Source organism: Salvelinus namaycush, chromosome 6 (assembly GCF_016432855.1).
Source record: "Salvelinus namaycush isolate Seneca chromosome 6, SaNama_1.0, whole genome shotgun sequence".
NCBI lineage: Eukaryota > Metazoa > Chordata > Actinopteri > Salmoniformes > Salmonidae > Salvelinus > Salvelinus namaycush.
Genome location: NC_052312.1, coordinates 28,030,690 through 28,058,062, shown reverse-complemented (window position 1 = coordinate 28,058,062; position 27,373 = coordinate 28,030,690). Strand labels below are relative to the sequence as shown.

Sequence of the window (27,373 nt, the reverse complement as noted above, 5' to 3'; positions counted from 1 at the left end):
TGCCATTGGATGCACGAGTCGCATTAGTATAAATCCCATGCAGCCTTGTTACAAATTCAAATGTGTGCTGTAATCTACACCTCATTTAGGCTGATATCAATCCTTATTAATTTGTTTAATGAGTTTCACTTTCTATGTAGCCTACACTTTCTCAAACTTCTAACGCGGGTAGGTTTTATGGACGATGTGGGTTCGCAGTTATACCTCTAACATCACCTAAACAAAAGCAATGAAACTGCTATGCAGTTGTCAGTCATGGCAAGTTTACGCTGGAACTCATTGAACAGGCCTTAAAGGTCTTGCAGTCAAAATCACATTTTGATACTTGGATGAAACCAGATCAAAGTAGGATGACCAAAGTATGAAATGACTGTTGCTTCTACATTGATAAAGTTTGATTATATAGTTACTGGTCCATTCCCCCATTTGGAGTCAGGAGGTGGGATTATTAAGAGATTTGTGACATCACAAAATCCTCTCATTTTAATTGACCAATTTAAATTAGGTACCGCCTTGTAACCAATATCGCAAAAGGAACGTTCGCAGAGGGGCGTGGTTTACATAGCTAGGTAGCTATGTGGAGGTGATATGATCCTTGACTATGATCGTATTGTCCTCAAAGCGCGCAAAGAAGCTGTTTAATTTGTCTGGGAGCAAGACGTCAATGTTCGCGACAGGGCTGGTTTTCTTTTTGTAATCCGTGATTGTCTGTAGACCCTGCCACATACGTCTCGTGTTTGAGCCGTTGAATTGCGACTGAGTCTCTATACCGACGCTTTGGTTGTTGGATTGCCTTGCGGAGGAAATAACTACTGTTTGTATTCGGTCATGTTTCCAGTCGCCTTGCCATGATTAAATGTGGTGGTTCGTGCTTTCAGTTTTACGCGAATGCTGCCATCAAACCACAGTTTCTGGCTAGGGAAGATTTTAATAGTCACAGTGGGTACAACATCTCCAATGCACAACCTAATAAAAACTCTCTTCGAGTCAGCTATACGTCAATGTTATTGTCGGAGGCTACCCAGAACATATCCCAGTCCACATGATCGAATCAATCTTGAAGTGTGGAATCCGATAGGTCTATCCAACGCCGGTCTGACCAAAGCACGGGTGCTTCCTGTTTTAGTTTCTGCCTATAGTAGGGGAGCAACAAGATGGAGTCATGGTCAGATTTGCCAAAGGGAGGGCGGCGGAGGACCTTGTATGAGTAGCAGTGGTTAAGTGTTTTGCTCGAGCGGGTACAACAATCAATGTGCTGGTAGAATTTGGGTAGCCTTGTTCTCAAATTAGCTTGTTGAAATCCACAGCTACAATAAATGCAGCCTCAGGATATATGGTTTCAAGGTTACATATCCAGTGAAGTTCTTTCAGGGCCATCAAGGGATTCATACAATATGTTACGAATACTGTTAGCAGGGAGGATAACGTTAGCTAGGCTAGGAGTTAAGAGTTAGGTAAGGGGAAGGGTAGTAGTTGTAAAGTAGCCCAAAAGTAATTGCTAATTAGCTCAAATGCTAACGTTGTCCGTGATGAGATTCGAACACACAACCTTTGGATTGCTATACGTTCATGTTTTACACCCATCCATCCGCCCCGACCAACTACCCTACTTTCGTCTTTGCCATTGGCATGGTTACAAATCATACTATTTTGAGTGTCCCAGATTTACATTTGCTATGTTATGTCTACTCTATGAGACCAGGCGATGCACTGGCAGGATTGACTCTCTGTAAAATAAAGTGATTTGATGTGTAGTAGGCCTAGTAGTAGTATTGCTATTTCATTAATTCTCACTCTCCGTGAATAACTAGAGCACCTGGGTGAATGAGAAATACTACACAGGCTGCCTAAATGGAGGGTAACACCATCTCCTCTCTAATGGCATTTCCTGACAGCACACAGCGTGACTCCCCTCTTATTTGCGTGACAAAGACCTGAAGACACACTGCATGAGAGAATTATGACTAACATGAAAAACTTGTATTAAAACAACTCTGGCAATCAGATCAAAGGTCTAGGCTACAACTCCAGTAGGCTTAGATAAAAATGGCTCTTTTAGTCTTTATACATGATGCAAAATAGTACTATAAATGTTAAATTAACGGCAAGTTTTAATATTTAATATTTTTACTTTATTTAGAATGGAACAAAAAAACAAGTGCTCAAGTTGGTGATGATGACAACCACCTACACTAAATGACCAAAAGTATGTGGACACCAGCTCGTCGAACATCTCATTCCAAAATCATGGACATTAATATGGAGTTGATCCAGTCTTTGCTGCTATAACAGCCTCCACTCTTCTGTGAAGTCTATCCACTAGATGTTGGAACATTGCTGCAGGGGCTTGCTTCCATTCAGCCACAAGAGCATTAGTGAGGTCAGGCACTGAATTTGTGGCGATTAGGCCTGGCTCGCAGTCGGCGTTCCAATTTATCCCAAAGGTGTTCAATGGGGTTCTTCCACACCGATCTCGACAAACGATTTCCTTACGGAATCATTGAATATCATTGTATGCTGAAGCGTTAAGATTTTCCCTCACTGGAATTAAGGGGGCTAGCCTGAACCATGAAAAACAGCCACAGACCATTATTCCTCCTCCACCAAACTTTAAAGTTGGCACTATGCATTGGGGCAGGTAGCATTCTCCTGGAATCGCACAAATTCAGATTCGTCTGTTGGACTGCCAGATGGTCCAGAGTCCAAAGGCGGCGAGCTTTACACCACTCCAGCCGACGCTTGGCATTGCGCCTGGTGATCTTAGGTTTGTGTGTGGCTGCTCGGCCATGGAAACTCATTTCATGAAGCTCCCAACGAAGAGTTATTGTGCTGACATTGCTTCCAGAGGCAGTTTGGAACTCGGTAGTAAGTGTTGCAACCGAGGACAGAATTGTTACGCGTTTCAGCACTTTGCGGTCCCGTTCTGTGAGCTTGTGACCTACCACTACAGGGCTGAGCCGCTTTTTCTCCTAGACATCTACACAATATCAGCACTTACAGTTGACCGGGGAAGCCCTAGCAGGGCAGAAATTTGATGAACTGACTTGTTGGAAAGGTGGCATCCTATGACGGTGCCACAATGAAGGTCACTGAGCTCTTCAGTAAGGCCATTCTACTGCCAATGTTTGTCTATGGAGATTGCATGGCTGTGTCCTACATTTTATACACCAGTCATCTACAGGGGTGTATATACTTTTGTATATTGGGTGTACCTATCTATAGGCTAACACTTCTGTCATGAATATGCCTACAAATTACACACACAGGCCTACTTGAATGGTAATGAAGTTACAACAGCACAAGTCCAGTTACTCAGAATGCCAAAAAGTAATTTGGATCGGTTTAATCCAAACATGTTTTTGCGCCAGAAAAATAATAATCCAGGTTTCTTGATGTGCATATCACCAGCGCCAGCAAGGCAGTAGTTTGCGCAGTTATCTCCACAGCGGGCCATGTCACAACCTGACCAACAGCACAAACTACTACCTCAGCCGGAGCACAGTGGAAAGGAACGAACGAACCAGCTGTGTCATCCGTGTGTCTGCCTCCTGTCCAAATGGTTCAGAATGACCATGAGAATGAACTGTTCCATGATGGTGCGTCATATACAGTACCTGTGTCATTCAACAAGTCCCATGCGTAAAACACAATTGAAACCCCACCCAAGTCCCGAGCAACTCAGTCTCCTGACTTCACTGCCCTTCCCCTAAAATGACATGGCTGGACTTTGCATCATGTCTCGGCCAAGTTCTCGTTTTAGACCTAGACTATACAGCGTTTGACTGTGTATTAACAGCAGTAGCTGTCTTTCTTTTTTATCCAGAGGTATATTTCATTATCAACGATTGATTTGATAGGCTACTGAACATCCACGTGCCGTTTTCAACCGCGTCAGCCTACCTGGGGTCCCGAATGAAAGATACGACAAATCACAGACCGTAGGAATTAATACAGGGAGAATATTGAATACCGTTATAGCTTAATAGTTTACAACAAAACTATATCACAATCCGATAATTAAGAACAGTTAAATGGCATACACACAAAACAACCTTATAATTGTGATTGGTTGATCCAGCCCAGCAATGCAATATTATCTTGTGCGTACACCGTATTTTCGGTGCAAGAAGCAGCCAACCATCTCCCCTGTAAAGAAAACATAAAGGCGGAACAATTATCTGTGCGGTCGAGCTTTTAAGAAAAATACACGCGCAATTCAGTCTAGCACAGCCACGCGCACCCGCATAGTATATCAGTATGTTTCAGCTCCTTCCCGCGATCCGTGTGGAAAATTAAGGAGTATGCGATCAACTGTGGATAAAATTCGCGGGAAACGTCAAACTGGGTGTAAAGCACCGCACAACAGCTCCATTCGTATTGGGTTGTGGGAAAGGGAGTATTTCAATTCATGCGCAAAATGTTGGCCATTGCGATTTTGAGTGAAATTCTAAAATGCGCCAGACGCATTCTGAAGAAGTCTCTAATAAATAATCAAGTTAGACAAATGGTCATCCATGTTTGTGCTGAGCTTCAACACTTAATAATCTCCGACAAAATATGTTTTAGTATAGTATGAATAGACCATAATATCCAGTCATGGTCCAGCTTCAACCACAAGAGGGCCTCTATTTCCAATTTCTCTGTTGAGCCAGGAATGCTCCTGTTATACGTTTACCTCCTTAGGGCACGAATACCCAATCAGAGTCATTATCAATCAAGTTACATCTATATCTACATCTATACACAACCTTAAGGTTGGTAATTCAGAATAGTTTACAGAAAAAAAATGAGTACTGGACTTTACACAACTTTATTGAAGTTTGTGTATAAATACACATGCGCATTTCAAATGTAAACCCAAGTTAACTCAAACGCAGCCAAACCTGGAAACCCTGTCATGCAAGGATGCCTGAATGTATTCACCTTACAAAAAAAGTCAGAACAATAGCTCTTTAAAAAATATTCAATTCCCCAGAAGAGAAGAGCACAGGCAAGAATTCTGGGTGTATCCAAAATATAGAGCACTATTTCGGACACAACCCTGAACTTGTGGACTATAAAGCCAAATCCCTATTACATCGTCGGTTGTGCCAAGGTCTTTAAATATATATATCTTTTTTATTAAATGCTTACATATAAATAAATAAATGTTATCAAATATGCACTCACAGAGTTAACTCTTATGTACAGTATTATATATCCTATATGTAATCACCATATCTCACCCACTCAGGCTGATCAGTAATACTACCCTCCACCCATCCCTCCCTACATGCTCCAACCACAATGAAGCATTATTTTCCCTTGGAAGAGTGGACACATACAGCAGTACCCAGGTATTTCTATCAAAGGTAATGAACCCCCTACTATTTCCCCCCTCACATTTAAACAAAGCAAGAAAAGATGAGGCAAAAAAAACAACCTGGCCTTACAAGTGGATCAGTTCAAATCAGTCACATTCAGCATACATTCGAGCTCTTGCATTTGCCTTTTTTTTCTCTTTTTTTTTAATGGTTGAATTCCAGTAGCAGCGGTTGCTATTCATGTATGTTTCTGTTGGGAACAGCAAAGATAGGTTTGAGGGTGTGTAAGTGTTACTGTGAGTGTATGAATGAGTTTCAGCTCGTATCTGTGTCCTGTTTAAGTGTGTGTGTGTGTTTCGGGGCCATGCACAGACAGCGTGACGTAATAATGTGCTAAAGACTACAATCTGAGATTAAGAGTTAAGGCTGAGGTGATCCAACCAAGAAACAGAAATCTAATGTATCACCAATATTCATAATCTCAAAAAGCCTCTAGAAGGAGCAGGTAGCAGAGGAGAGGTTCAAGCCATGTAAAGCTAGTAATGCAACATACCGCCTAAGAGTGGTGGGTCTGTCCCAGAAAAGCCCCTACCTAATATGCAAACACGTCTCCTAATCACTTATGCAGATCTGAAAGAATTGGGTGTGAGCAATATGGTAGTAGCTCCACCTTGTCATGTGATAGGTATGTGAAATGGGGTGAAAAATTCACCTAACCTATCTGATCATTTCAGATCTACAAAAGTGTCTAGAGGTTGTTTCTGGAACTTGACTTCATGTGGCTAGGAGGATACTTATTGTAAGGACCAGCAGAAGAAAAAAACAGAACTTAATCATAAGGCTTATATTGTGTACATTAGTTGTGTCTAAAATGCAAGTTCACCACATGACTGGTTTGGCTGTTTTACATTATGAAGTGTATTTTGCTCTTCCTCCTCACATACACAAAGCAGAGTAGGAGGGCTGATCTAGGATCAGGTCCCTCCCTGTCCATATAACCTTATTCATTATGATCCTAAAGGCAAAAACTATCCTAGATCAGCACTCCTACTCTACTCAGAGCAGAGTCACTATGTGTGGATGTGTGTTCTGTTGACCAGTGTTTAAAAGGCAGCATTCAAAGCATTTTAACTGAGAAGACCCTGGCTCAGAGTAATTTGTAAAGCAATTGCAGTACGTGGCACTAATATACGATTCATTATTTTAAAAAATGGGGGTAGAGGTGATTGTGCAACAAAATAAAAGTATTAGAAAGAATTCCCAAAAAGGCTTCAGCGCATCATTAAAACGTAATAATAATTCAGTTTTCATTAAAAAATATATATTTACAAGGCCTAGCTTAAAAAGAATGGTAAAATGGTATGCTAATGATTTGCGCTCTCAAAAAAATAAAAACGTAACAAAAACAAAATTAAAGCAGGTGGGTGGGAGGGAGGGAGTATCGGTTCGAAGCGCCAAAGCAGCGCCTCCACTGCACTGTGACATTCTGTGTTTGATTCTATGACGAACTGAATGCAGGCCTTCCTAACGCTTCTAATGGATCCATGAGATTTCAGGATGATGTCATTGTTCAGAATCAGAACAGAGCTTGACTTCTTTTTCCTCCAGAGTGGATGATTCATGTAGAATGGACATGGAGAAGACTCACTGCGACACGAATAAGACCGGTCAGTCAGGCCACAGATATCTATAGGCCCTGATTTCTTTAGTAATATTGCTTGGGTGTTCCAGCACTGACAAACTTCTCAGTGTATAGTTTCCCCTGGTAGCCCACTCTTCGTAGGAATGGATGGGGTCAGAGGTCAGTGCACAGCCTCAGGCCTGGCCCACTGCTCTGTGTCTGTCGATATGGCTTAGGATGGATATTGTTGTCTCTCGCTCTGTCTCTTTCTCCAGCTCAGTTGGTTTTCATGGTGACATTGTCGTTTACATCTTCTTCGTCGCTCTGGACTGAAGCGGAGGCCCCCTGGGATGAGGCGACGCTCTTCCTCTCCTCCTCCCCTTCTCTGTTCTCCTCCTCTTGGTCCAGATCGAAGTAGCCTGTTCCATTCACTGTGTCCTGGCGCTGGTAGAACAGCACGTACGCTGCTTTGGACTGAACAGACACACACATGAAGTGCACATTCAATTCACACTGGGCAGTGCTGTGTATCTGACAAGATGTTAGAGGACCATGGAACTCACCACTATCTGATCTTTGTTGGCTGGAGAGACACTGCTGTCGTCAAAGTTGTACCACTTGTTATCATCCTTGTTCTTAGCATAAGCAGTATCTAAGGTGTCCCAAAGACAAGATGAGAAGATGAGCATTTGTCTGCTAAAAGCAAGCATGGAATTAAGACTGTTGGTTCTTAATTCAAACTTCCTTGTTTGAATACACTAGGATAAGACTGTGGCTAGCAATGTCTGAATTTATCATTTTGAACACACATTACGTTCAAATGAAGTTGTCTGCACTTCTAGTGATGACTAAATTGTCAAATAAAAATACTTAAAATCAGACTTACAGTGTCCTCCTCCCATGCCTCCGTAGTGGTTGGAGACCGCAATGAGATCATAGCGACAGGGACCAGCATTAGGGTCGATCAGGAACTCTGACATTTCCATGTCACTGGAGAAAGAATCACACAAAAGAACCATTCATGGGGGGGAGCATTCCTTGTTTTCTCTTCAAGAGATATTTAACATTTGTATAAGTGACTTACAACTTAAAGGGATACTTCTGGATTTTAGCAATGAGGCTCTTTAAATACTTCCCAAGAGTTAGATGAACTTGTGGATAAAAATGTTATGTCTGTGTCCTGTATGTAGGATGTTAGAGGTAGTTTCGCGAGCAAATGCTAACTAGCGTCAGCACAATGAAGTGTATGGGCATGCATGTTAGCAACTTCCTTCAAATTGCTCACAGAGTCATAAAAATGGTATCCACGAGTTCATCTTACTCTGGGGAGGTAGAACAAAATCCAGAAGTATCCCTTTTAATCATAGGGAAACAGCTGAGTGTTTTTACTTTCACAATGATACTTGTTCATTGACATTATAGCTTGTTTTGACAGAAAAGTATGGCCGTCTGGTCAAAACCGTACCCGAGTGGGAAATCAACTTGTGAATCCAGCTTGTCCCTCATGTATCTGCTGTAGGAGAAGCGTTTCAGATGGACCACCAGGACAGGAGGCAGAGACCACAGGTCCAGCTTCTTAGTGGCCTGCTGGTGCTCCTTGCAGTTTGGACAGTACCTGGGATAGATTAATGAATTATTTGATTTGATAATAAAAAATTAATAAAAAAGCATATACTTTCTTAGTACTACCCGAGACAGACAGGATCAATTACACATCTGACCAAATTACAGGAGATTTTAGTTCTGGGTGAATGGAGATTAATATCATGTTAAAACATGTATTTTTATTTATTTTGAGTGAACTATTCTTTTAAATGTTCATTATGTCCTTTATTAGCTTTGACAATATGAAGTTAAGTCTCACCATGGGTCCTCAGCTCCGAGCTTCTCCTTGGTGGTGAACAGCTCGATGCAGTCTTTCAGCTTGAAGAAGGCTTTCTTCTGAGGCTTATACTCCATGCTCTCATGCTTCTCAAAGTCCTGTTCACAGGCAGAGCAAGATTTGTTATTACTTATTTAGTTCAATTATTACCATCCAAGGCTTAAAGAGAGACATTTATTCTACAACAGTGTTTCCCAAGCCTCTTCTCAAATACCTCCAGCCATTCCAACAATTTGATCTATAAACTAGCACACCAGGTTTGGCAAACACTATTCTAGGACAGACACAGACATCCATGCAGAGGAGTCAGACATGAATTGATATACTATACACCACCCTATATTTATTTAGACAGCGATGCAAAAATATGTAAATTAGTTTCTATAATCCAGCATTTTGGAATTTAGATCAAATGTTTCATATGAGGCGACAGTACAGAATGTCACCTGTCATAATGATGAGTGAGAAAGTTAAACCCCCCCCAAAAAATGCTAACCTCTCACCATTACCAATAACGGGTGGTTAGCATTTTTTGGGGGGTATGATCTTTGTTGCTCTGTAACTTTCTCACGTATCTTTATTTATGATTATCCATAAATCATGGTACCATTCACATTCATGGATATTTTTAATCCCTGCCCCCATCCCCACAGGAGGCCTAAAGCCAGGCAGTCATTGTAATTAAGAATTTGCTCTTAACTGATTTGCCTAGTTAAATAAAGGTTAAATACATATATTTTTAAAAAATGCAGAAGTGTTCAGAAACATTTATTCTTATTTACAATAAAAGTGACTCCAAAATGACAATACATTTTTCACCATTCAGTTCCTATTGGGCAAAAAAGTATCCAAAACAAACTGCAAATGCATCCAACAAGTATGTAGAGTCACAAGCTTGATGTTGTTTAGGAATATGGGACCAAATACTAAACTGCTGACAACTTTAATACACTTTAATTTGTCCAAATACTTATGGGAAAAAAGTATTCCAATGGGGGGACTAGATATTATATATATTTCAATTCATTTTCAATCTCTTTTCCATTTTAATTAAAATTATACCTTCCGGTAATCTGCCTCACCCAATGTGATACGGAACCGCTATTATTTTACATTTTTAGACCTTATAGCAAGAACCACCTAGCCATCAGAAGCTAACCAGCTACAAGCTATTTAGTCATTGTTAGCCACTGCTAGTGGCCTTTACCTTCTGCACAGATACCAGCCCTTTTTTTTTTGCCTGGATAATACTCGCCAGCCTACCAGTATCGGACTGTCTCTCCACTACAACGCCGGATTCCTGCCGTAATCCTTGGACCATTACTCCTGATCTTCACAGCTAGCAAGCACCCACCGAGTTATCCAGTACCCAAGCTATCCCTGAGGCCCACCTCCCGGCCTACTCAGTTGTTCACCCGGACTCCACCAAAACACGGCTAGAACCCACTACTCCACCGGATCCTTGCCGTAAGCTCTGGACCTTGGCACCGGATCACTGCTGTGGTAGCAGCACTCGGTAGCAGCAGTTAGCTTTGGGGCCCCTGCAGTGAGCTAGCACCAGTTAGCCGTGAGCCAAGCGCATCTCCCGGCTAGCAAACTAAATTACTACAACTACAATACCTCTTTCGCCATCTGGCTTGGATCCTTTGTCGACACGGCGCCCCGCCGCACCACCACAACTGGCCTGCCGACGAATACTCCATCCGCTGTGCCTTCAACTGGCCTCCGTCGGATGTCGGAGCAGACGCTTCTACTAGCCCCGGGCTACTAACTTTAAACGCCGTGTCGCCCACGTGCTAGCGTAGTAGCGACTACTCCGCGGCTTCCCTGTTCCATCTATTGCTGCCCCCTGGACCCTATGATCACATGGCTACATAGCTGATGCCTGCTGGACTGTCCATTAATCACGGTACTCCATTCTGTTAATTTTTTGATTATCTGTAGGCCCCAGCCGCGAACTAAGGCTCTGTGTGTAGTTAACCGACCCTCTCTGCCCAATCATCGCCATTTTACCTGTTGTTGTTTTAGCTGATTAGCTGTTGTTGTCTCACCCGTTCTTAGCTAGCTCTCCCAATCAACACCTGTGATTACTTTATGCCTCGCTGTTTGTCTCTCTCAAATGTCAATATGCCTTGTATACTGTTGTTTAGGTTAGTTATCATTGTTTTAGTTTACAATGGAGCCCCTAGTTCCACTCATTCCTAGTTCCACTCTGATATACCTCCTTTGTCCCACCTCCCACACATGTGGTGACCTCACCCATTATAACCAGCATGTCTAGAGATACAACCTCTCTTATCATCACTCAGTGCCTGGGCCTACCGCCGCTGTACCCGCACCACACCATACCCGTCTGCACATTTTGCCCTGAATCTACTTTACCACGCCCAGAAATCTGCTCCTTTTATTCTTTGTCCCCAACGCTCTAGGCGACCAGTTTTGATAGCCTTTAGCCGTACCCTCATCCTACTCCTCCTCTGTTCCTCGGGTGATGTGGAGGTAAACCCAGGCCCTGCGTGTCCCCAGTACACCCTCATTTGTTGACTTCTGTGATCGAAAAAGCCTTGGTTTCATGCATGTCAACATCAGAAGCCTCCTCCCTAAGTTTGTTTTACTCACTGCTTTAGCACACTCCGCCAACCCTGATGTCCTTGCCGTGTCTGAATCCTGGCTTAGGAAGGCCACCAAAAATTCTGAGATTTCCATACCCAACTACAACATTTTCCGTCAAGATAGAACTGCCAAAGGGGGAGGAGTTGCAATCTACTGCAGAGATGGCCTGCAAAGTTCTGTCATACTTTCCAGGTCTATACCCAAACAGTTCGAACTTCTAATTTTAAAAATGAATCTCTCCAGAAATAAGTCTCTCACTGTTGCCGCCTGCTATCGACCCCCCTCCGCTCCCAGCTGTGCCCTGGACACCATTTGTGAATTGATCGCCCCCCCATCTAGCTTCAGAGTTCGTTCTGTTAGGAGACCTAAACCGGGATATGCTTAACACCACTGCAGTCCTACAATCTAAGCTAGATGCCCTCAATCATCAAGGTCAACCCTAAATCCGTAAACATGGGCACCCTCATATACATCATCCTGACCAACTTGCCCTCCAAATACACCTCAGCTGTTTTCAATCAGGATCTCAGCGATCACTGCCTCATTGCCTGTATCCGCTATGGGTCCGCGGTCAAACGACCACCCCTCATCACTGTCAAACGCTCCCTAAAACACTTCTGTGAGCAGGCCTTTCTAATCAACCTGGCAAGGGTGTCCTGGAAGGATATTGACCTCATCCCGTCAGTTGAGGATGCCTGGTTAGTCTTTAAAAAGTAATTTCCTCACCATCTTAGATAAGCATGCCCCGTTCAAAAAATGCAGAACTAAGAACAGATATAGCCCTTGGTTCTCCCCAGACCTGACTGCCCTCGATCAGCACAAAAACATCCTGTGGCGGACTGCAATAGCATCGAATAGTCCCCGCGATATGCAACTGTTCAGGGAAGTCAGGAGCATCGAATAGTCCCCGCGATATGCAACTGTTCAGGGAAGTCAGGAACCAATGCACGCAGTTGTTCAGGAAAGCAAAGGCTAGCTTTTTCAAGCAGAAATGTGCATCCTGTAGCTCTAACTTCAAAAAATGTTGGGACACTAAAGTCCATGGAGAACAAGAGCACCTCCTCCCAGCTGCCCACTGCACTGAGGCTCGGTAACACGGTCACCACCGATAAATACATGATAATCGAAAATGTCAATAAGCATTTCTCAACGGCTGGACATGCCTTCCTCCTGGCTACTCCAACCCCGGCCAACAGCTCCGCCCCCCCCGCAGCTACTCCCCCAAGCCTCCCCAGCTTCTCCTTCACCCAAATCCAGATAGCAGATGTTCTGAAAGAGCTGCAAAACCTGGACCCGTACAAATCAGCTGGGATAGACAATCTGGACCCTCTCTTTCTAAAACTATCAGCCGCCATTGTTGCAACCCCTATTACCAGCCTGTTCAACCTCTCTTTCGTATCGTCAGAGATCCCTAAAGATTGGAAAGCTGCCGCGGCCATCCCCCTCTTCAAAGGGGGTGACACCCTAGACCCAAACTGTTAAAGACCTATATCCATCCTGCCCTGCCCATCTAAAGTCTTCGAAAGCCAAGTTAATAAACAGATCACTGACCATTTCGAATCCCACCGTACCTTCTCCGCTGTGCAATCCGGTTTCTGAGCCGGTCACCTCAGTCACGATCAAGGTACTAAACGATATCATAACCGCCATCGATAAAAGACAGTACTGTGCAGCCGTCTTCATCGACCTGGCCAAGGCTTTCGACTCCGTCAATCATCGTATTCTTATCGGCAGACTCAATAGCCTTGGTTTTTCTAATGACTGCCTCGCCAGGTTCACCAACTACTTTGCAGACAGAGTTCAGTGTGTCAAATCGGAGGGCATGTTGTCCGGACCTCTGGCAGTCTCTGGGCGTGCCACAGGGTTCAATTCTCGGGCCGACTTTTCTCTGTATATCAATGATGTCGCTCCAAACGAGCTTCAATGCCATACAACACTCCTTCCATGGCCTCCAACTGCTCTTAAACGGTAGTAAAACCAAATGCATGCTTTTCAACCGCTCGCTGCCCGCACCCGCCCGCCCGACTAGCATCACCACCCTGGACGGTTCCGACCTAGAATATGTGGACAACTATAAATACCTAGGTGTCTGGTTAGACTGTAAACTCTCCTTCCAGACTCATATTAAACATCTCCAATCCAAAATCAAATCTAGAATCGGCTATTTCGCAACAAAGCCTCCTTCACTCACGCCGCCAAACTTACCCTAGTAAAACTGACTATCCTACCGATCCTCGACTTTGGCGATGTCATCTACAAAATAGCTTCCAATAATCTACTCAGCAAACTGGATGCAGTCTATCACAGTGCCATCCGTTTTGTTACCAAATCACCTTATACCACCCACCACTGCGACCTGTATGCTCTAGTCGGCTGGCCCTCGCTACATATTCGTCGCCAGACCCGCTGGCTCCAGGTCATCTATAAGTCTATGCTAGGTAAAGGTCCGCCTTATCTCAGTTCACGATAACAACACCCACCCGTAGCACACGTTCCAGCAGGTATATCTCACTGATCATTCCCAAAGCCAACACCTCATTTGGCTGCCTTTCCTTCCAGTTCTCTGCTGCCAGTGAATGGAACAAATTGCAAAAATCGCTGAAGTTGGAGACTTATTTCCCTCACCAACTTTAAACATCAGCTATCTGAGCAGCTAACCAATCGCTGCAGCTGTACATAGTCCTTCTGTAAATAGCCCACCCAATCTACCTACCTCATCCCCATATTGTTTTTATTTTATATACTTTTCTGCTCTTTTGCACACTAGTATCTCTACTTGCACATCATCTGCTCATTTATCACTCCAGTGTTAATCTGCTAAATTGTAATTATTCGCCCCTATGGCCTATTTATTGCCTACCTCCTCATGCCTTTTGCACACACTGTATATAGACTTTCTTTTTTTTCTCTACTGTGTCATTGGCTTGTTTATTGTTTACTCCATGTGTAACTCTGTGTTGTTGTCTGTGTCACACTGCTTTGCTTCATCTTGGCCAGGTCGCAGCTGTAAATGAGAACTTGTTCTCAACTAGCCTACCTGGTTAAATAAAGGTGAAAAAAAAAGAAGATACATAGTGACTTCATTTCTAAATGGTAAAACATATGTATGAATATAACCTCAAATAAAAAGTTGACAATCTGTATTGTCACCCCTTATATGAAACATTTTATCATCTAAAATAAAATCACATTTATATTCACTGTCCAAATAAATAAGGAGGGTAGTGAAGGTAAAATGGTTTCTAGTGTTAGAGGAGAGTAGAAAGCCTTACCTCTGTGATACCCTCATGAAAGTGTTTCTTCTTAACCTCTGGTTCCCAGTCCAAAGAGAGATAGGACCGGTCTGTTACATGGAGAGAGCAATATACCCTTTAAGACTAATTGTAAAGGTGAGAATATAACAGACAGAGAAAGGTGGATTGTGTATTAACAACTAGTAGAGGCACTGCTTAGTGCTTACAATAAGTATAATGTTATTAGAACGTTACCATGTTTTTATCTTTATTGGAGGGTTGTGACTTCATCTGCATACTGTATGCAAAATGCGCATCTTACCACTGAGTCTGAGGTGTCCCTCGTTGAACCGGATCAGCCGCGGTTCCTCCTTAATTAAGCTGAAGTCCGTCTTCCCTATGTTGTTAAACTGGAATGTAAACAATCTCTTCTTGTCCTCCATCGTCGTAGACATCTGGTTCTGGTGACCTTTGGTCCCCGAATTCTCTTCCCCTGGACCAACCCTGTTCTCCAGCTCATTGTCCCCACCACCCACAGAGTCCTCTGATTGGCTGTTGTCGTTCTCAGAAGGCAGCTCCTGGTCCTGACTGGATTCGTCATCTCCATCCTGCTCGTCAGTCTCCATCTCGCCTGGAATGGATCAGCCGATCAGTTTTTGGAATAGCTTTATCGACAGGGGTTACATTTTTTATTTAACCTTTATTTAATTCTGAGACCAGTCTCTTTCGCAGATGAGCCCTGCGTAATATCAATAAAACAGTTGCACTATACATATCTATTTACATATAAATTACAAAACACATCAAAGGGAAACACAATACAGAATCATATGAAACATTCCTCAGTCTTAGGTGAGCACATGTGTAAGTGTGTCCGTTTGAGTGTGTGTTCTTGAGCGTGTGTGTTACCTACTGGGCGAGCCCTCCTCCAGGAGCCCATTAGTAGCATTGCCATTGACAGTGTGTTGTTTAGAAGAGGGGGATGTCTGCTCAGTGTGGTCCTCCTCAACGACAGAACGAACAAACCGACTGCACCATACAACACACAATATTAATATAATCAGTTACCATTCAATACATTGACACACTGCAACAACATATAACTGCTCAACATAACTGATATGCTCCCCTCGAAGAAACATTCACCCTCAGTGCTGTTATTACTCAGTTCTTCAGCGCTCCCGGAGTACAAAACATTTCATGAGAAAACAAAGATCAGGACATTGTGTCAAAGTCTTGTTTACACTAGAAACTAAAAAAGGTTCCATAGAAACAATGAAAAGAGCAATCAAATGTATTTATATAGCCCTTTTTACAGCAACATCTGTCACAATTAGGCTAATTACTTAACAAGAGCGCAGAGTACAAGGTTAGTTAGCGGCAGTTTCTGAGATGGTTACCTACCCACCGGAGGTGTAGCAGCAGCATGTTGTAAGGCTTGCTGTAGCGCATGAATGTATGTACAGAGCATCTGGAAAGTATTCAGACCCCTTGATTTTTTCCACAATTTCTTATGTTACAGTCTTATTCTAAAATGGACCCCCCCCCCCTCAATCTACACACAATACCCCATAATGACAAAGCAAAAACTGAAATATCACATTTACATTAGTATTCAGACACTTTACTCAGTACTTTGTTGAAGCACCTTTGGCAGCGATTACAGCCTTGCGTGTTCTTTGGCATGATGCTACAAGCTCGGCACACCTGTATTTGGGGAGATTCTTCTTTGCATATCCTCTCAAGGTCTGTCAGGTTGGATGGGGAACGTCGCTGCACAGCTATTTTCAGGTCTCTCCAGAGATGTCCGATCAGGTTCAAGTCCAGGCTCTGGCTGGGCCAATCTTGGCCACCAATCAGGCCTTTATGGTAGAGTGGCCAGACAGAAGCCACTCCTCAGTAAAAGGCACATGACAGCCCGCTTGGAGTTAGCCAAAAGGCATCTAAAGGACTCTCAGACCATGAGAAACAAGATTCTTTGGTCTGATTTAACCAAGATTGAACTCTTTGGCTGGAATGCCAAGCGTAACGTCTGGAGGAAACCTGGCAACATCCCTACGGTGAAGCATGGTGGTAGCAGCATCATGGTGTTGGGATGTTTTTCAGCAGCAGGGACTGGGAGAATAATCGGGATCGAGGGAAAGATGAACGGAGCAAAGTACAGAGAGATCCAAGATGAAAACATTCTCCAGAACGCTCAGGACCTCTGACTGGGACGAAGGTTCACCTTCCAACAGGACAATGACCCTAAGCACACAGCCAAGAAAACACAGGGGTGGCTTCGGGACATGTCCAGCCAGAGTCCGGACTTGAACCCGATCAAACATCTCTGGAGACCTGAAAATATCTGTGAAGCAACTCTCACCATCCAAACTGACAGCGCTTGAGAGGATCTGCAAAGAAGAATGGGAGAAACTCCCCAAATACAGGTGTGCCAAGCTTGTAACGTTATACCCAAGAAGACTGAAGGCTGTAATCGCTGCCAAAGGTGCTTCAACAAAGTACTGAGTAAAGGGTCTGAATACTTATGTAAATGTGATAGTTTTTTGTTGCAAAAAAAATCTAAAAACCTGTGTTTGCTTTGTCATTATGGGGTATTGTGTGTAGACTGATGAGAAAAAAATAAAATTTCATCAATTTCAGAATAAAGCTGTAACGTGACAAAATTTGGAAAACGTCAAGGGGTCGGAATACTTTCCCGAATGCACTGTATGCATGTAAGTGTGTGTGTAACCCACCAGAGGCGTAGCAGCAACATGTTTTAGAGCATGTGTGTGTGACCCACCAGAGATGTACCAGCAACATGTTGTAGAGCTTGTCCTCGCTGAGTGTTCTGGGAACGGTGATGAGGAAGGGCTGGCTAAACAGAGGAGTGGAGGTATGGTTGTACCCTGACTGCTTGTACCTTTCTCTAAGGTGGACTGGGATCACCACATGGTCTGTGTCGTCTAGCCGGTTCACTGCCACTTCAAAGCTGTACAACAAGGAGAGAGTTATTTCCCCCCCCCCATTAATTTAACCTTTATTTACCATGGCAAGTCAGTTAAGAACAACCCTCTGTGGGCTCGGGAAACAATAAGATGCACCCGGTTTTCAGGGGAAATGGAAAGAGCCTGTGACGCGACTACCACTTTTGGACGTTAACAAGGTGACACTCCATCTTAATTCCTCCTCCACATTTACTGTATTGGTTCAATAGTGCAGTTTTTTTTCTTTCTCGTCAGGACCAGAAAGAAAGAAACCCTGCGGACGTCTGCTACATTATGTTAGTTATTAAGAACAAATGCACTGCCACCTCAAAGCTACAGAACTATAGGGTAGGGTGAATGTGTTGCAGATGTCTGCATCTTTGGTAAGTTAAGGGTTGTATTCATTCGGGCATACTGTAGCAAAACCGAGTGTTTCAAATTGGACAGGTTCAGGTAGACCCTCCCGTTTTCAGTCCATGCCCTTCTGTTTGGTACCTAATGAAAACAACCCAGGTTTCACAGATCTAACACTGGAGGGGGAGTAGACAATGCTTCATCCAACTGCCTTCATCAGAATAGTCTGACACTCACACATAGATGTCGTCCCTCTCCATGATGCTGCTGAGGTTCTCATTGGTGGCAAATATCCGATGGAACCGATGGTTGTAGATATCTGTTACAATCATCTGAATTTGAAAAAAAACAAAAAAACATCTTAAGTACACATACAGTGCATTCAGAAATTATTCAGACCCCTCGACTTTTCCCACATTTTGTTACATTACAACCTTATTCTAAAACTGGCACACCTGTATTTGTGGAGTTTCTCAAATTCTTCTCTGCAGATCCTCTAAAGCTCTGTCAGATTGGATGGGGAGCGTTGCTGCACATCTATTCTCAGGTCTCCCCAGAGATGTTCGATCAAGCTAAAGTCCGGGCTCTGGCTGGGCCATTCAAGGACATTCAGAGACTTGTCCAGAAGCCACTCCTGCATTGTCTTGGCTGTGTGCTAAGGGTCGTCCTGTTGGAAGGTGAACCTTCACCTCAGTCTGAGGTCCTGAGCGCTCTGGAGCAGGTTTTCATCAAAGATCTCTGTACATTGCTCCGTTCATCTTTCCCTCAATCCTGACTAGTCTTCCAGTCCCTGCATCTGAAAAACATCCCCACAGCACGATGCTGCCACCACCATGCTTCACCGTAGGGATGGTTCCAGGTTTCCTCCAGATGTGACCCTTGGCATTCAGGCCGAAGTGTTCAATCTTGGTTTCATCAGACCAGAGAATCTTGCTTCTCATGGTCTGAGAGTCCTTTAGGTGCCTTTTGGCAAACTCCAAGCGGCTGTCGTGTACCTTTTACTGAAGATTGGCTTCCGTCTGGCCACTCTACCATAAAGGCCTGATTGGTGGTGTGCTGCAGAGATGGTTGTCCTTCTGGAAGGTTCTCCCATCTCCACAGAGAAACTCTGGAGCTCTGTCAGAGTGACCAGCAGGTTCTTGGTCAACTCCCTGACCAAGGCCCTTCTCCCCCGATTATTTAGTTTGGCCGGGAGGCAAGCTCTAGGTAGAGTCTTGGTGGTTCCAAACTTCTTCCATTTAAGAATGATGGAGGCCATTGTGTTCTTGAGGACCTTCAATACTGCAGAAATGTTTTGGTACCCTTCCCCAGATCTGTGCCCCACAATCCTGTCTCGGAGCTCTACGGACAATTCCTTCGACCTCATTGCTTGGTTTTTGCTCTGACATGCATTGTCAACTGTGGGACCTTATATAGAAAGGTGTACCTTTCTATATTTACCACAGGTGGACTCCAATCAAGTTGTAGAAACATCAAGGAAGATCAATGGAATCAGGATGCAGCCGAGTTCAATTTCGAGTCTCATAGCAAAGGGTCCGAATACTTATGTAAATAAGGTATGTTTTTTATTTGTAATACATTTGCAGAAATTTCCCAAAAACTTTTCACTTTGTCATTATGGGGTATTGTGTGTAGATTGATGAGGAAACAATTATTTAATCCATTTTAGAATAAGGCTGTAACGTAACAAAATCTGGAAGGGAAGGGGTCTTTATTTTTTATTTTACCTTTATTTAACCAGGTAGGCAAATTGAGAACACGTTCTCATTTACAATTGCGACCTGGCCACGATAAAGCAAAGCAGTTCGACACATACAACAACACATAGTTACACATGGAGTAAAACAAACATACAGTCAATAATACAGTGAAAAATAAGTCTATATACAATGTGAGCAAGTGAGGTGAGATAAGGGAGGTGAAGGCAAACAAAAAATATATATAAATAAATAAAAATATAAAAAAGGCCATGGTGGCGAAGTAAATACAATATAGCAAGTAAAAACACTGGAATGGTTGGTTTGCAGTGGAAGAATGTGCAAAGTAGAGATAGAAATAATGGGGTGCAAAGGAGCAAAATAAATAAATAAATACAGTAGGTAAAGAGGTAGTTGTTTGGGCTAAATTATAGATGGGCTATGTACAGGTGCAGTAATCTATGAGCTGCTCTGACAGCTGGTGCTTAAAGCTAGTGAGGGAGATAAGTGTTTCCAGTTTCAGAGATTTTTGTAGTTCGTTCCAGTCATTGGCAGCAGAGAACTGGAAGGAGAGGCGGCCAAAGGAAGAATTGGTTTTGGGGGTGACCAGAGAGATATACCTGCTGGAGCGCGTGCTACAGGTAGGTGCTGCTATGGTGACCAGCGAGCTGAGATAAGGGGGGACTTTACCTAGCAGGGTGTTGTAGATGACCTGGAACCAGTGGGTTTGGCGACGAGTATGAAGCGAGGGCCAGCCAACGAGAGTGTACAGTTCGCAGTGGTGGGTAGTATATGGGGCTTTGGTGACAAAACGGATGGCACTGTGATAGACTGCATCCAATTTATTGAGTAGGGTTTTGGAGGCTATTTTGTAAATGACATCACCGAAGTCGAGGATTGGTAGGATGGTCAGTTTTACAAGGGTATGTTTGGGATGCTTTGTTGCGGAATAGGAAGCCAATTCTAGATTTAACTTTGGATTGGAGATGTTTGATGTGAGTCTGGAAGGAGAGTTTACAGTCTAACCAGACACCTAGGTATTTGTAGTTGTCCACATATTCTAAGTCAGAGCCGTCCAGAGTAGTGATGTTGGACAGGCGGGCAGGTGCAGGCAGCGATCGGTTGAAGAGCATGCATTTAGTTTTACTTGTATTTAAGAGCAATTGGAGGCCACGGAAGGAGAGTTGTATGGCATTGAAGCTCGCCTGGAGGGTTGTTAACACAGTGTCAAAAGAAGGGTCAGAAGTATACAGAATAGTGTCGTCTGCGTAGAGATGGATCAGAGACTCACCAGCAGCAAGAGCGACATCATTGATGTATACAGAGAAGAGAGTCGGTCCAAGAATTGAACCCTGTGGCACCCCCATAGAGACTGCCAGAGGCCCGGACAACAGACCCTCCGATTTGACACACTGAACTCGATCAGAGAAGTAGTTGGTGAACCAGGCGAGGCAATCATTAGAGAAACCAAGACTGTCGAGTCTGCCGATGAGGATGTGGTGATTGACAGAGTCAAAAGCCTTGGCCAGGTCAATGAATACGGCTGCACAGTATTGTTTCCTATCGATGGCGGTTAAGATATCGTTTATGACCTTGAGCGTGGCTGAGGTGCACCCATGACCAGCTCTGAAACCAGATTGCATAGTGGAGAAGGTATGGTGGGATTCGAAATGGTCGGTAATCTGTTTGTTGACTTGGCTTTCGAAGACCTTAGAAAGGCAGGGTAGGATAGATATAGGTCTGTAGCTGTTTGGGTCAAGAGTGTCCCCCCCTTTGAAGAGGGGGATGACCGCAGCTGCTTTCCAATCTTTGGGAATCTCAGACGACACGAAAGAGAGGTTGAACAGGCTAGTAATAGGGGTTGCAACAATTTCAGCAGATAGTTTTAGAAAGAAAGGGTCCAGATTATCTAGCCCGGCTGATTTGTAAGGGTCCAGATTTTGCAGCTCTTTCAGAACATCAGCTGACTGTATTTGAGAGAAAGAGAAATGGGGAAGGCTTGGGCGAGTAGCTGAGGGGAGGGCAGTGCTGTTGACCGGGGTAGGGGTAGCCAGGTGGAAAGCATGGCCAGCCGTAGAAAAATGCTTATTGAAATTCTCAATTATAGTCGATTTGTCGGTGGTGACAGTGTTTCCTATCTTCAGTGCAGTTGGAAGCTGGGAGGAGGTGTTCTTATTCTCCATGGACTTTACAGTGTCCCAGAACTTCTTTGAGTTTGTGTTGCAGGAAGCAAATTTCTGCTTGAAAAAGCTAGCCTTGGCTTTTCTAACTGCCTGTGTATATTGGTTTCTAGCTTCCCTGAAAAGTTGCATATCACGGGGGCTGTTCGATGCTAATGCAGAACGCCATAGGATGTTTTTCTGTTGGTTAAGGGCAGTCAGGTCAGGAGAGAACCAAGGGCTATATCTGTTCCTGGTTCTAAATTTCTTGAATGGGGCATGCTTATTCAAGATGGTGAGGAAGGCATTTAAAAAAAATATCCAGGCATCCTCTACCGACGGGATGAGATCAATATCCTTCCAGGATACCTCGGCCAAGTCGATTAGAAAGGCCTGCTCGCTGAAGTGTTTCAGGGAGCGTTTGACAGTGATGAGTGGAGGTCGTTTGACCGCTGACCCATTACGGATGCAGGCAATGAGGCAGTGATCGCTGAGATCTTGGTTGAAAACAGCAGAGGTGTATTTGGAGGGCAAGTTGGTTAGGATGATATCTATGAGGGTACCCGTGTTTACGGAATTGGGGTGGTACCTGGTAGGTTCATTGATAATTTGTGTGAGATTGAGGGCATCAAGCTTAGATTGTAGGATGGCTGGGGTGTTAAGCATGTTCCAATTTAGGTCGCCTAGCAGCACGAGCTCTGAAGATAGATGGGGGGCAATCAGTTCACATATGGTGTCCAGAGCACAGCTGGGGGCAGAGGGTGGTCTATAGCAGGCGGCAACGGTGAGAGACTTGTTTTTAGAGAGGTGGATTTTTAAAAGTAGAAGTTCAAATTGTTTGGGAACAGACCTGGATATTAAAACAGAACTCTGCAGGCAATCCTTGCAGTAGATTGCAACACCGCCCCCTTTGGCCGTTCTATCTTGTCTGAAAATCTTGTAGTTAGGGATGAAAATGTCAGAATTTTTGGTGGTCTTCCTAAGCCAGGATTCAGACACTGCTAAAACATCCGGGTTGGCAGAGTGTGCTAAAGCAGTGAACAAAACAAACTTAGGGAGGAGGCTTCTAATGTTAACATGCATGAAACCAAGGCTATTACGGTTACAGAAGTCATCAAAAGAGAGCGCCTGGGGAATAGGAGTAGAGCTAGGTACTGCAGGGCCTGGATTCACCTCTACATCACCAGAGGAACAGAGGAGTAGGATAAGGGTACGGCTAAAAGCTATGAGAATTGGTCGTCTAGAACGTCTAGAACAGAGAGTAAAAGGAAGTTTCTGGGGGCGATAAAATAGCTTCAAGGAATAATGTACAGACAAAGGTATGGTAGGATGTGAATACAGTGGAGGTAAACCTAGGTATTGAGTGATGATGAGAGAGATATTGTCTCTAGAAACATCATTGAAACCAGGTGATGTCATCGCATATGTGGGTGGTGGAACTGAAAGGTTGGATATGGTATAGTGAGCAGGGCTAGAGGCTCTACAGTGAAATAAGCCAATAAACACTAACCAGAACAGCAGTGGACAAGGCATATTTACATTAAGGAGAGGCATGCTTAATCGAGTGATCATAAGGGTCCAGTGAGTAGAGGTTGGTTGGGGTCACGGTGATCCAGACAGCTGGCCGGGTAGCTGGCTATCGGTAGCAAGATAGCATAGGATGGAGGTCTATTTTTAGTCACCTCGTGCGTTTCCGTCGGTAGATTAGTGGGGTTCCGTATGGTAGAGGGGATCAATCCAATTGGCAAAACAGATATAGTGACCCAAGAAAAATTGTCCGATATACTTATTCAGATAGCAGCCGATAAGACAGCTAACGATTAGCGGGCCCCAGATGAGCGTTCAGGTAACGTCGCGACGGAGGTGCCAGTTGGATAACTCCCTCGGGCAGATAACGTCGGTAGTCAGTCGTGAAGGCCCGGTGGGGCTCCGCATTTGCAGCAAAAAAAAAAAAAAACGGGTCCGGATAGGTGATCGTAGCCCAGGAATGGCTGATGGAACTCTTCAGCTGGCTAGCTCCGGAATAATTTAAGTTTGCTCCGGGATCGACGTAAGCCAATAGTCACACAGTTTGTGTTAAGTTCATGTTTTAAGTATCCCTATATTTCTGTTATTACGGGGCTATCACTCAGTCAAGAGTGCGCATGCGCAGGAAGTCTTGTCGTTGTTGGACCTAGCCTGGAGTGTAATGGCTACCTTGTAGTGTGTTCATATAGTAGAGTAAACTTTGTTAAACTGGAACCTTGTCGTTGTGTCATTTCGAGTTAACATTGGTAGCAGAGGATGGCTTCTAACTACAACGTGCCACCTCGCTTCGACGAGAAGAGGTCGTACGAAAGTTGGAAAAATGAACTGGGAATCTGGACACGCGTTACTAATCTGGACGCGAAAAAGCAAGCACTTGCGGTGGTATTATCGCTCGAGGGAAGAGCGAGAGATACAGCACTGGAAATATCCGTTGAGGATTTGAACAAGGATGACGGTATGGGAACTTTGATCACAGCACTGGATTCTGTATTTCTCAAAGAAGAGAATGACCGTGCCTACGAGGCATATTCAAACTTTGACAGTGTTACGAGAGATATTTCGGTTGCAATGGCAGACTACATCATTGATTTCGAACAGAGGTACAATAGAATGCGCAAGTACGACATGGTTCTCCCAGATGCAGTGTTAGGGTTCAAGTTGCTAGACACTGCTTGTCTAGATGGTAGGGAGAAACAGTTGGCTTTGACTGCTTGTACTGTGCTGACTTTTGCATCTATGAAGTCGGCACTAAAAAGAATATTTGGTGAGAAGACGTCTGTCGCGCCAATAACAGATGGAATGCAAGTGAGTGACGCAGCATATTACACCGAGCAGCACAGAAAAGGCGCCAACAAGTCACATTCTCAAGACAACCAGAAGAGGGCGCCATTTCCCGGCACAAATCCACTGGACAAATATGGAAGGAGATCGAAATGTGCAATTTGTCAAAGCACTTACCATTGGGTTAAAGACTGTCCTCATAAAAATGAACAAGTTAAACTAACAGAGGAAAATGTAAACACAGAGATAGAGCAGTGTAACATTACACTGTTTTCAAATGAATCTGCTTCTGAGATTTTTATAGTTGAATCCTTAGGATCTGCTGTGATTGATACTGCATGTACACGGACAGTGTGTGGTGCAAAATGGCTTGATAGCTATGTCAGTGAACTAAATATGAAAGAAGTACAAAATATGATTGACACACCAAGCAACAGAGCTTTCAAATTTGGAGACGGGAGAATTGTCCATTCTACCAAGAGAGTTAAGATACCAGCAAAAATTGGTCAGACTAAGTGTCACATTGAAACAGAGGTGGTCCCTACAGATATCCCCTTACTATTAAGCAAAGCTTCCCTCAAGAAGGCAGAGGCTGTACTAGACATAAAAAATGACAAGGCAGTGATGTTTAAACAACCAGTGACTCTTGAACTTACTACCTCAGGCCACTATTGTGTAAACATTTTAGACAAAGACATCACACAGAGTCCATGCAAAAATGAGATTCTGACTGACACAGAGCACATGAAGATTCTGACAGTCACAGAGAACATGAGCACTAAAGAAAAACACAAAGTATTGTTAAAGCTTTACAAACAGTTTGGACATGATACAGTTAACAGACATCAGAAGTTACTCAGCAGTTCAGGGAATAATGATGATGAGAAGTACGAAACTGGAAACAAAGTGTACTACAAACGAGTTGACTGTCAAGAGTGGAAAGGACCGGGAGTAGTCATTGGTCAAGATGGTGTGGTGATATTTGTGAGGCACGGAGGCATGATTGTCAGGGTGCATCACTCAAGATTGCGGAAAGTAAATGATCAACAAGATAGAGGGGCTGTTGCTGAGAATCAGTCTCCTAATGAAAATGACAAAAAGGACACAGTAACAGACACAAACCTACCAGATGTCGCATCCGATGATATGGACACCGAAACTAACACAGGAAATGGAGCAGAGACCTTCAACCATGCCACAGGTAATACTGTTGAGCGTTCAAATGAGGAAAACATTCAACAGCCACATGTGTTAAGAGAACATGGTTGTTCCAATCTGAAAACTGGACAAACTGTTAAATACACGGACAGAGAAAGTGGTATTCCACATACAGCAACCGTCATTGGACGAGCAGGAAAAGCAAAACACAAGAACTGGGACAACTTGCAGTACTCTGAACCAGCTACACTTTCTGGTACAACAGGGTCAGCTGACCTGCCACTTGTAGATAATATCAGAATTGAACCAATGGAAAATCGAGAAAAACAGAATGACATTCAAAATGATGATGTACTTGAAACAAAGGACGTGTCATTTGACTCAGCTAAGCTAGATGAGCTCAGTAATTGGAGGAAAAATGGAGTGTTTGAGGAAGTCAAAGAAATTGGCCAAAAGTGCGTCTCAACAAGGTGGGTGTGTACCCTTAAAGAATCCTTAACTGGAATAGTGCCCAAAGCACGTCTAGTGGCTAGAGGTTTTGAGGAGCTGGCTGCTAAAGAACTCCCAAAAGACTCACCGACATGCGCCTCAGAGTCACTCAGATTGCTGATGTCAGTGATCTGCCAGAAAAAATGGAAACTTAATTCCATAGACATCAAATCTGAATTTTTGCAGGGAACAGAGCTGTCAAGGGACATTCACATCCGACCTCCGCCCGAAGCTAAAAGTGAAGGAACACTGTGGAAAATAAAAAAGTGTGTGTATGGACTGGCAGATGGATCACTCTACTGGTACAACAAAGTCAAGGCAACAATGCTGAATACAGGTGGAAAAATGTCACAAGTGGATCCTGCAGTCTTCTATTGGCTTGATCAAGACTGCAATGTGACTGGAGTACTTGCCTGTCATGTTGATGACTTTATCTGGGGTGGCTCACAGACCTTTGATTCAACTGTGATTCCACACCTCAAAGCTGTTTTCTAGGTTGGCCGTGAGGAGCATGATCATTTTTGTTATGTTGGCATAGAGTTTATTACAGTTGATGGAAAAATACTGATGCAACAGGAGAGCTATATCAAGAATCTTCAACCTATCCACATGGATTCTTCAAGAGCCGTACAAAGGAATTCCCCTCTGTGGAATTGAAGCTGGTCAATTGAGGTCAAAGATGGGACAAATTTTATGGGCTGCGAGACAGAGTAGACCTGGTTTGATGGTTGCAACTTGGCATCTAACACAAAACACGCCACTGTACAAACCATTCATGAGGCAAACAAAGTTGTTTGTAAACTGAAATCACAACAAGTGACTTTAAAGTTTCAGCATGTTGGAAAAGATGACTCTTTGAAACTAGTTGTCTTCCGTGATGCTTCGCTAGGTTATCACTGGTGGGACAAAACGGCACTTCCTACCTGTAGTTTGTGTCACTGACAACTACTCATTAGTTGATGCTGTGAAGTCAACCAAGTCTGTCACAGAGAAAAGACTTTGAGATTAGCAGCATCAAGGAACTTATTCAAGCACAGAGAATCCAGCGGATTCTGTGGTCGACCACAAAGGAACAGCTTGCTGACTG

General features: G+C 43.7%; 1 protein-coding gene across 2 annotated transcripts in view; it reads right to left on the bottom strand.

Moving 5' to 3' along the window:
* Positions 1 to 5,500: 5,500 nt before the first annotated feature.
* LOC120049837 (ubiquitin carboxyl-terminal hydrolase 15-like) overlaps positions 5,501 to 27,373 on the bottom strand; it is a 63,776-nt gene continuing 41,903 nt past the window's right edge. For both annotated transcript variants that reach the window (XM_038996291.1, XM_038996290.1), the window contains 10 exons: positions 18,213 to 18,307; positions 17,438 to 17,626; positions 15,566 to 15,681; positions 14,975 to 15,283; positions 14,692 to 14,762; positions 8,789 to 8,904; positions 8,390 to 8,539; positions 7,811 to 7,914; positions 7,488 to 7,576; positions 5,501 to 7,398 (listed from right to left, as the gene is read on the bottom strand). In XM_038996291.1, coding sequence (XP_038852219.1) covers positions 7,201 to 7,398; positions 7,488 to 7,576; positions 7,811 to 7,914; positions 8,390 to 8,539; positions 8,789 to 8,904; positions 14,692 to 14,762; positions 14,975 to 15,283; positions 15,566 to 15,681; positions 17,438 to 17,626; positions 18,213 to 18,307 — 1,437 coding nt within the window. In that variant the 3' untranslated portion in view covers positions 5,501 to 7,200. The remainder of the gene's footprint in view (positions 7,399 to 7,487; positions 7,577 to 7,810; positions 7,915 to 8,389; positions 8,540 to 8,788; positions 8,905 to 14,691; positions 14,763 to 14,974; positions 15,284 to 15,565; positions 15,682 to 17,437; positions 17,627 to 18,212; positions 18,308 to 27,373) is intronic.